The 10,848-nt window shown below is 45.4% G+C and overlaps 1 protein-coding gene across 1 annotated transcript in view; it reads left to right on the top strand.

Moving 5' to 3' along the window:
• Positions 1–10,848, top strand: part of LOC104543995 (DDB1- and CUL4-associated factor 5-like) — a gene marked incomplete at its 5' end in the record, with an annotated part of 28,724 nt that overhangs the window by 5,235 nt on the left and 12,641 nt on the right. Inside the window, one exon of the mRNA XM_010188731.1 lies at positions 7,176–7,242. Within this exon, the coding sequence (XP_010187033.1) occupies positions 7,176–7,242 (67 nt within the window). The remainder of the gene's footprint in view (positions 1–7,175; positions 7,243–10,848) is intronic.

Below are 10,848 nucleotides of genomic sequence, written 5' to 3'. Positions count from 1 at the left end.
CAGAACTATTACATGACTGTAACCCTTCCAGGAACATGAAGAGCTGTATAGGTGCCAGGGCTCTTATGTGGTTGTGCATTGCCTTTGTGGAGAAACAGAGCTTTTCTTCTGTGCTCGTCTTTGCATCCTCTAACTTAGAGGTCATTCAGCTCAGGAAGTAGCACTTATCGATGTCCAGCTTTAAGAACTAAAAAGAAGAAAGGGAATTATTCTTTTAAAGAATATATTGCGAGTTTCCTGTGCACAGAAGACTTCTTAGTGAGTAGCAGCTTCTTGCAGTCAGCATTTCTGAATATAGGAAAAGCACTCAGTGTGCAGATATGTTGCTGTGCTGGGATATAAGGAACACCAATGTCTGACTTTGCCTTAAATTGTCTTCTAAGAATTACTGATGAGGTTGTGTTTTGTTTCTTTATCTAAATGACAGCTTAAATCCCAGCTATATGAATAACATTACTTACATATAAAATACATACGTGATTAATTTGTCTGGCTATGGAACTATTTATTTCTTTATTTCTTCCCTATTGCTCTTGGTAACTGAGATGGGAGGGTCATACCCAAAATGTCTCTTTAGAGTCACGGTCGTGACAGAAGGGCCTGGGATTTTCTTTAACCCTTCTTGTTCTGATCACCTCTTCCCTCATCCTGTCAGCCCCGTTTCCTGTCTCACATCTCTTTAGCCCTTAGGGGAGGTCTTTAGGCCTCTGGACAGTAATGCATTAGCCTAGAGAGACCCATACTGAGGCTAAATTTGGGTGGAGTGGGACCCTGCCTCAGCAGAGGCTGAGGTTCGCAGGCTTTGTGTTCTTCACAGCGCATCACAGGAGAGCTCAGTTTGGGAGCATCCCTTGCAGGCCTGGGGAGAGGGAAGGAGGTGGCTGCTTACAGGGTCTGTCTCTCTCTGTGTGGCTGCCTGTTTGTAGCAGAATATTTCTAGGCAGTCCGTTGTATCCTCTGTCAAATTTGAAATTGACTGTCAGGCTTAAAAGCTCTTGGAGACAGAGAGATGCCACAAAGAACAAAATAACCTAAGCCCTGTTTCCTTAGGAAACCTTTCCTCCTTGGAAAAGCAAACAGCTTTTGTGTTGTTCGTGTAAATGGATTCCTTCTCTGAAGTGCTGATTGCTATGAATTTCAGTCTCTTGTGGACAAGTAATCAATGTTTTCCAGACTCCAGTGATGCTTCATGTCAAACTGGTTTCCTCAGTGCGTATCCCACCACAGAGGAGATGTGCAAGGCAGCTCTCCTCACGTGCTCCAGAGGAGTTGAGACTTCAGCCTAGCAGACTGCCAGCGATCCAGATTCTTTCTCTGTTGTCACAGGACACAAAGCAAAATCCTACACGCCACCCATGAGCTGTGTTGTGTTAGAGGCCATGTATGGAGAGACCATACGTCTTGCCTCTTAAAGGAGCTGTGCAAAGCACCAGCAGAGCTGTTTCAAATGTGGATGCCTCTGTGCTGCTTCCCCAGCTTGTGGATTTTGCATTACTTCAAGAAGCTAAGGGATGCTAAAAGCCTGAGAAAAATCCTGTCTGCTCTGATCTTTTTTGCCTCAAGTTTCGTTGGCCCCTCTGGAAGGCAGATGTACTAAAGGGAATTGAGTGGGAATTGGGATTTAAGAAGTTTAGTCTCTCTCAGAGCTGACTTGTTAGTAAAGCTGCAAGCAGCAGCATGGAATTGGAGTCTCTAGCGAGTGTTTCCTGTTGGTACCTTCACAGCAATCACTTTTCAAATGGTTATCGTAGCTGTACTGTTACCTGTGGTCTCATTCATCCATCTATAATTATATGGTCATGGTGCTCTTTGATTGCTGCTTTTAAGACAAATTTTCCTGTATTATTCTTATTTACCCCTACATTAGTAAGGCCATTCAGAAGATTTGCTGATACTTCTGTAAAAATGGTCCCTTGTCTAGGGCTAAAAGCTTAAAAATGTCTCCAATGTAGGTCATAAGTAAGAGAAAATTTTATGGAAACAGGAAATGTGGATGTTGGAAGCTGTAAAATAAGGTTTGATTCAGATTCAATTTTATTGAAATCCTCCACGTTCAGTAGCACCTGAGGAAATGCAGCTTGTGGGATTTTGAAAGCTTTCAAACTGGCAGTGGTAAGAACAAAAACGAATTCCCCAGAGTGGTAGTACTCTGCAGAATGCAATGCTAATGCTACTGTTATGAGACCGTAGCAGCAGCAGATTAGATCTCCATTTATTTATATCAACTGCTGTAATTTCCTCGGGGAGAGAGAAAATGAGGAGAGTTACAGTGGAATGAGTGGGGAGCACTAGTCCAGAGTAACTCTGCCAGATTCCTGATGATGTTTCATTTTAAGCATTTTATGCGTGCTGGAAGCTCAGACTGAGTTTGTGTTTCCTCCAGCAACAGACTCTAACCACGCCTGAGAGTTTTCTTCCTTCTAAGGCAACCTTCTGAATCAGCAGCTTGCAGTCATCTGGAAGCCTTTTCCTGTCGTTGTTGCTAACAGCCAGACATAGAAGCCGATTCTCCCCTTCAAAAAAAAACCCCTCCAGTATTAATTATTACCAACGGCTTTTCTGTCTCATTGCGTCTTCGTGCGAGTGTTGTGAACGGCGGTGTCTGAAATCCCGGTCAGATACAGCAGCAAAAACGCAGACAATGAAACAGGTGGTTTTAATATTGGTCTCTTCCCCCCAGACATTGAGCTGCCGTGCTCAGAGCTCCTGGTGCAGTGTCTGGGCTGGCTCAGGACTGGGCTCTGCACTGCTTCTGGAGGTTGAGTTCTGCTTGGAGTTTGTATTTCGGGGGTGGGCAGGAGGAGGGAGAGCACACGGCTTTGCCTCTCACTGGCGTGCCTCTGATTTGATTATCTGGGCTTTTGCTCTTAAGGTGAGTCAGTAGAAGGTACTCTGCTAGGAATTACGTTTTACATGTCCTCTGAGGACCAAAAAATCCTTGGCCACAATGAAAATGGAGTCTAATCATGTGCAGCACAACATTCTTGCATCTACCCCACCCCAAGCCCTTCTGTCTTCTTCCTGTTCCTTCCTTTCAAAAGTCTACTCCATTCCCTCAGGATTTCACCCTTATTAACAAGGGCTTGGTGCACTGCATATTTCTTTGAATCTCCTGGTAGTACGGACCTGACTTTTGCATTTTCTCAATGCTTATTCTCCAACTTTCAACTGGTGTGGAAAACTATTGGCTTATTGTTTATACTGATAATGAATGCGTCAAAGAAAACTGCTCACAGATGATCGTGTAAGTGTCATAGTAACATTAGCCCAGCTGTGCTCTCCAGAGGCCTTGGGTTCCCATTGTCTTGTGCAGAGAGCACAGTGCTAATTGGAACAGAGTTTCTTCTTCAAATGTCATGGAAGAGCCGTGTTTCTGGCTTTAGCATCTCGGGTGTCTGCTCTTGAAGCTGGCACGTCGTTCTTGCAATAGCTGCAGTCGTGAAGTGCTGCTGGCAGCACTGCAAAGCCACGTTCGACTTCTCAGACCTGGCCTTACTGAAGAGGACAAAAGGAATGCATTTGGGGATTCAATTCTAGGTTGTGAGAACAGCAGTAAAACACGTGCCCCAGAGGTATCCTGTCAGGGAGAGGGTGGAAAACTGCTGGCTGCTACAGTGGTGGCAGTGGAATGGCAGATACACCAAATAGTTGGACACTTTGTGTATATGATCTATTTCTGTTAAATATCAGAGCTAACTGTTGAAATACAAATGGAATTTATAGAAAGTTTGCAACTTGCAGCCCGTCGCTTACAACGTTAAACTTGTGGAGATAACTTTACTGATTAACGCCTTTGATACTTACTGACAGTTGTCTCAGTTGCAAGATAAAACCCATAAGCACTTCTTCAGTACAGCTCACACTGTGACTAGGCATAAATTGCAGTGCAGATGCTTTATTCGTTCCCACTTACTTTTCTCTTAATGCACTCCAGGATACTTTGGCCAAGTGTATTTGGTTTGGTGCAAATGTCATTAGGCTGGAAAATGGTAATGGAGCAAAGGACTTTGTGGTGCTTTCCAGAAGGTAGGGACTGTCTCAGTTGGAGATAGCTGGGTTGTGTCTTTGCCTGCCACTGGAGATGCTCAAACACCGTCTTGACGTGGTCCTGGGCAGTCAGCTCCAGGTGACTCTGCTTCAGTGGGGGGGTTGGACCAGGTCCCTTCCAGCCCCAGCCTTTCTGTGATTCGGTGAGCTACTTTAAGATACTCTGCCAATTTTTCTTTAGAATTCCCAAATTGTGACCACCTGAATTTATGAAAGTCCATGTACTGATCTGCAGCTTATGACTCTGTCTGTGAGGCCCAAGTTTGGAGTTTCCATGAAGCTGTGGTGTGTGATGGAGTGTGAAGGTTTCAGGTGGGTGTTTTCCTGACACTGCCCTCCTCTCCCCTCAACCCCGGTCCACCAAGGCAATTATTTCCCTTTTTACTTCGGTAGCCTGAAAAAATTGAGCTCTTGAGGCCATCTGACTTAAGCTGCTTCTCAGAGCGGAGCGTCTTCAAAGTCAGATCAGGTTGCTCAGGGAATCGCCCAGGTAAATTTTGGATCTGCAAAGGTGGAGATCCCACCGCCTTCCTGGGGCCGAGTCGCAGTGTTCGTCACGTTCCTCCAGAACACGCTGTCCCTGCTGGGATTTCCCTTGCTGTGACTTGTGACTGTTCCTTCCTGAACATCCACTGCCTGCTCTGAGAGGAGCCTGTCCCCGGCTGCTCCGTATCCCTTCGGGCAGTGGAAGATTGTAGAGGTCGACTCTGTCCCCTCACGTTCTCTTCTGCCTAAACAGCACCTTTGGCTTTTCCTCACAGGTCATGAACCTTCAGCCCCAGCAACCCTCTTCCATTCAACTCAATTTGTCAGTGTCGCTCTTGTATCGGGGGATCCAGACCGGACCTGGTTATGCTCTGGATAGTGCAGACAAGTTGCCATTAGTCCACATTGCTGCAAGGGCACTGAATCGTGCTGTCTCCAGAGCAAGACAGACCGTGCTGCTTGTTCGGTGGGGAGCAGTACACCAGGTCTCCTAGGCAGCTGGCTCTTGATACAGCATAGACAGTGTTCCTCTGCAAAGCAGTTTGAAGAGGCTCACAGACACTTCTACCTGCATGTATGTGACGTGTTTTTTGTGTTGTGTGCTGGGTATCTGAAATGTGCCTCTGGGAGCTGATGCTGGTAGGTTTGTTTGTTTTATGATGTAAGTGCTAAATGACTCTTATGTTGAGTTGTTAGAACTTGCTTGCTGCTTAAAAGAAAAAAGAAGGGGGTGTATGTTTGTGTGTGTTATGGTCACAAATTCAAGATACCAAGCTCTCCAGCTGTTTTGGATGCCAACATTTCCCCCCCAGCTCCTAGCCAAACCAGTTGCTGCTTCAAGCACACAATTTAGTACCAATATGAACAAGTGGCAACACCTTTATAACTTCAAACAAGCCTTTTTTTAACATGTAGCGTTTCTCTGTAACAAAACACATTGGAGGTGCTTTCTTTCCGATTGCTGGGAGGTGTTGCCTATGTGACCCCTAACCTGTGTCGTTCTGGCAGGGCTCAGCCTGCTGTGGGCTGGCATTGACGGGCAGGGAAACGAAAGGGCAATGTCTGTTCCTGGCAGCGCCAGGTCAGTTTGGCAGAGGTGAAGCTGCCTGAGTGCTTGAACATGTTGGCTTGTAGAAATGACTTTTTGGCTCGGAAAGGAGGGCTCTGAGTGATGCAGAACTAGCGCACACAGGTTTTTAAAGGCACTTTTGTTTGATCAGTACTTCTTAGCCATCAGAAAACGAGCAGAATTGCATTCGTAAGTGCTTACTCACATCCTACATCCTTCAAAATAAGAGAAAAAAAGAATGGTTGGGTCGTGGTAGTGGGAAACCAGAGAGAGGATTTTAGCGGCTGATTATTGCATTTTTGTGGCTGCACGAACACTGCACAAACATAATTAGCATTGCGAGCAGAATTTATGCAAATCTACAGCAGTTTTCTCCGTGTTAGTGTATTTTTGTTGTTTGTTTCTCAGTCCTGTGCTATTACAGGACTTGTGTCCTCACTGCTTGGTGTTACTTTGCCTGATGAGTTTATGCATCCTTGGAGAGTGACAGAAGCCAGTTATATTTGAGCCAAAGAAAACAGAATTTGTCTCCTATCAGAGGTTAGAAAAGGGACAAACTGGCCTAATTTCTTTCTCCCCCCCCCCTTCCCCCCCTCTTCCCCAATAATAATAAGAAAAATAAAATTAAAACCCCAGCTTCTTATCAATCCATCCAGTCAAGTCCTAAGTCAGTTGAGGGCTAGAGATTTACAGTGTCTACACTGGTATAACTGGGATTGGATATGCCCTTGGTTCCACTGTGTCTCATCTCATCTCAGTGCTAATTGGCAGAGAAATAAATGACAGGGAATGCAGTTTACTGGAGAAGAGATACTTGGAGTCAAGGCACAGTTTGTGGTTTTTACCACATCAAATGTCACCCGTCATCCCAGTGCATGTTTGCAGTATATTAAGCCACTTCAAATTGCACATTGCCTAAACTTCTGTACGGTGAAGAGATTGCTTATCGTTCATGCACTGCTGAAAAAGGGCAGCCTTCCGTCTCTTCAGAGGAGCTATAACCAGGAAAACAATGACTGGTATGATAAATGCGGGTTTTAAACTGCTTGAGATTTGCTGACAGTGACTGTTTGGCTTTGGTTTTGTTCAGTGCTCGAGATTCTCAGTGGGCTGGTGGGCCAGACGTGCTGTGCCTGTGTGTAACAGCCGTGCTGGCTCTCCTCAGCCTGTGTCTGATGGCGTTTTCCTCGGCGGTTCGGGAGATGAGAAAAAAAGATGAAAGACTTTGTCATTAAAAAAAGACCGGAGTTGCAGGCTGCTAGATACAAGAGTTTGATCTGGACACACTTGTATTAAAGCCAACCCAAACCCATAGCCCTATATAGCAAAGAAAGCATACGCTTCGTGCAGTAGGCATTAGGTACACGAAGCATGGGTTGAATTTTGGTCCGTTTATCTGCATGCAACCTTTTTGTGCTGGTACCTCATCCCCATTGAAGGGTAAGTTGATCAGTGAGGTGCAAAGAATGATACAAATGTTTGGTTTTTTCTAATTTTCGGTTTGGATCAACAATAAACAACATAATTCAGGTGATATTTTGTAGTAAACTGCTTTTATTTCTATTTCCAACAGTACATCCTTTCGGGCTCTGATGACTTCAACTTGTATATGTGGAGGATTCCTCCAGACCCAGAAGCAGGTAGGTTCTGTTGTTCTGGAATTTGGGGAAGGGGGGCAGGTGTCTGATGAATACCAGTTTGGCTTTTTTGGCCAATTGCTGTTGTCACTCAGCCTCTGAATCTGGAGTGATTCTGGTGAGAGTTTCAAATGCCTAATCCGGTCTCTGGATAACAATGGCCGTGTCATTTGAATCTTTTATTTTAGATTTTCTTTCTCTTCTCGTATGATCACCGAAATCTCCGCTCTGATGACTTCAACTTGTATATGTGGAGGATTCCTCCAGACCCAGAAGCAGGTAGGTTCTGTTGTTCTGGAATTTGGGGAAGGGGGGCAGGTGTCTGATGAATACCAGTTTGGCTTTTTTGGCCAATTGCTGTTGTCACTCAGCCTCTGAATCTGGAGTGATTCTGGTGAGAGTTTCAAATGCCTAATCCGGTCTCTGGATAACAATGGCCGTGTCGTTTGAATCTTTTTATTGTAGATTTTCTTTCTCTTCTCATATGATCACTGAAATCTCCTCGATGAGCTGATGGAGAGAAAGAGCTGCGGCTGGAGCAGAGTGTGTCTGTCCTCCCTCTTGTCTATCAGCTCTGGTTTCCAAGCTGATCTGAGTTCACTGAAGAATTTAGGATATATTACTAGGAAATTTCATCTCATAATGAAGCTGGCAGCATAAAATGGTTTCACAAGCTGCTCCTTACAGCTCCAGTGCATTGGCCTCTCTTCCTCTCTCTCTTTCCTCTTACTCCAAAACCCTCCCGCTGATTTCCGATGCAGAGCAGTTCGGCTCTGTTACTCTCTGGGTGGAGGAGCAGTACCAGCGGGTGGAGGTGACCACTCTGGACTCATTTCTGACCCTTTCCCATGCTGGGGCAGACATGCTAAGCAAATAGCACTACCTCAGCTCCGTGTGGAAGTACGGCAGAGGGGCGTCAGAGTAAAGAACAGCAGCGCTGTGTGGGATGTAGCAGTAGCATTGTAGATGCCACAGGTGGTCGGTGCCAGATTTGGTATCGTCTGGTGTTGTGCAGGGTTTGGTGGTGCAACAGCCTAAGCCGTACAACGTCACTGTATTCTTCTGTGGAAACAAATGGCTGTACTCCTTCAGAAGGGTGCTGAATCTTGATTGAAAGACTCAAGACTTGGGGAAATGTACCACCGTTTCTATTTGTGATGGCTCTGACAGCTTAAACTGTACATTAAGTGGCATGGAGTGCAGCTGAGTGCTATCCTGTGGACTCAGGTGCTTTAGCAATAGTGCGAGCCAATGACAAGCTGCGTTAGAGGTAAAATGAAAATATCTTGTCATTTTTCAAAGGCTGTTTCTCACAGCTGTGTGATCCACAGCTGGGAGGATGACTGGCCTCCGAAAGGTTTGGTTAATGCCAAGGTTTTGAGGAAAATGCCATTCTAATTATAGGTTGCTGAGAGGTGTCCCTGCCCACGGCAGGGGTTGGACTGGATGATCTGTAAAGTCCCTTCCAACCCAAACCATTCTGTGGTTCTGTGATTTGATGTTGCAGTCCAGAAGTCCTGGAGATGTTCCTGCCGACAACGTTTTCCCCGGGCAGCTGCAGGTGACAAACTCTTGATGTAGGACCTTTGCACCAAGAGTGGTAGCTGGAGTTACCACCAAGTGATATAATTCGTGTTTTGGTGAGCTTCCTTGTTTCTGGCTCTTGTAACTTGAGGAAGGGTGTCAGTAAACTTGCAACATTTGAGTTACAAAACTAATTACTTAATGTCAGTTGCCCTCAGTGGTTGCTTAATGAAATCAGGAGATCCTGTAGTAGGAACCCGTGTATGAGTCTGTTGTAACTTCTCATATTGAAACACTTTAGCAAAACTCGTGAGCTTTGTTTTGTTAGACCTAAAGATTTGGCTGCTGTGGCAAAGTACTCATTGGCCATCCAAATCAGCTGTGATAGGCTTGTTGAACCTCTTTTCTTCATTCAGCTCTCCTTGAAGGGCTGTGCCTGCTTTGAATGTGATGAAACATCCTGTCTTACACCTAATCCTGTGGTTCAGAGTCATCGTTCATCTGGAGAGGTTGCTGTGCTTCCCTCTTGGAGCAAGAGTCTTGCTATAGGGATGTGGAGACCTTGGAAAGCTTCTGCTTCAGGGGAAAACTCCTGGTTCTCATGTTCTGGCTTAAAAGACGAGAGTCTTTGGGTCTGTGATCTGAGGGGGTGGAATGTGGCCTTGCTTTACAACGCTGTACGAACCAGACAGGATGATGTCATGTCCTGCACTGCTGGTATTTGAAATAAAAATATCTCTGACCGATTTCTACCTTCCGGTCCAATTCAGACAGTGCATCATATTTGTGATACAGCTCCCTTAAATGGTATCAGCTGTTTGTAAATAGCAGCTCTTTTTGCAAGCCTGAATCCTTTTACAGAGCTTCATCCTTAACGGCAGCTCTGAAATTAAGTTATTTTGCTTAAGCTCAGGTGCAGCAAGTACCCGCTGTGTAACGGTTAGCAGCGTTACTACACCAGGGATGAAGGTGGGAAGGGACACACCAGTCAGACAACTGCAAACGCATTTCAAGTTGGAGAAGTGTGGTTACCTGTATTGATATTTCGCCAGGAACAGGGAACAAACTCTGCTGGTTCTTTTGCAAATAATCGTAATTTAGAGGTGTCCTCTGAGTAGGCTGCACTGAGTCGTTCCCCCTCAGCTGAGAGCTCCGCCAGCGGTTCTGTTCGGTCCAGTTGTTAAACAGGATTTACTTCGGGGAGGGCAGGTTTGTGCAAAAAGGTATTTCCTAAATTGCTTCGGAAGCCGTTCTGTTGAAGAGCTGTAGTGGCTGTCTCCTTGCACAACCTTAGATTATCCTGGATAGGCCAGGATTTACTATGGGTGCTTTTTTACCACCTTTTGTCCTTTCTCGAGGATGGGATAATTTGCTTGTTTTTCCACTTCCCTCTCCATCCAAGTACGATCCAGCTTTCCCCTGTGCTTCAGAAGTAATTGCCAATTGTTTGGGGAATTTGTTAGCCAGTTTCCTCTTTACTGTAGTCTATATCCCTTCTTCCTTCAGAGGCAGAGTTTCTAGCAAAGTTAATGTATTAGTCCGGCAGAAGAAAAGCAATCCTGAGTTTCCACTGCTTTGCCTTGACTCTGAGACAAGCTACGAGTTAAAAGAGGCACTGGCTGTACCTGACCTGCCCAGCAAGACGGTTCAGGTACAAGCACTTCAGGCAGTATTTAAAGCTAACCCCCATAAACAGTCTTTTAGCTGGTAAAGAATCCCTGCTCAAGACAGGACTTGCCATGTCTTGTGGGGTAATAGAGGGCTTAGTGGACCAAATGTTTTGCAAAATGGAATGTACATTCCTTCCCCCACTACTCTGAATCATCTTTGCAACTCAGAGCTTGTCTCTTGCTTTTGAAGCAGCGCTCAGAGATGCTGTGTGAGGGATTTGCTGTTTATTTGTGATTGAGAGGACAGTTGGGAATCCTTCAGTTTACGTGAGCAGGCTGTCGCCAGACTTCTGAAAACCTTCGCTAAATCAGAGCGGCAAACCGCATTTCAAAGTGTCTTCTTAATTCTGTCTTTGTAACTGCTAACAAGAAAGGGCCTGTCATTGTGGCCCAGTTACTAAACTAATTGCACCAA

Source organism: Mesitornis unicolor, unplaced genomic scaffold (genome assembly GCF_000695765.1).
Source record: "Mesitornis unicolor isolate BGI_N332 unplaced genomic scaffold, ASM69576v1 scaffold16347, whole genome shotgun sequence".
Taxonomy (NCBI): Eukaryota; Metazoa; Chordata; class Aves; order Mesitornithiformes; family Mesitornithidae; genus Mesitornis; species Mesitornis unicolor.
Note: the sequence above shows the minus strand (reverse complement) of the source record. Positions and strands in the feature narration are given on the sequence as shown.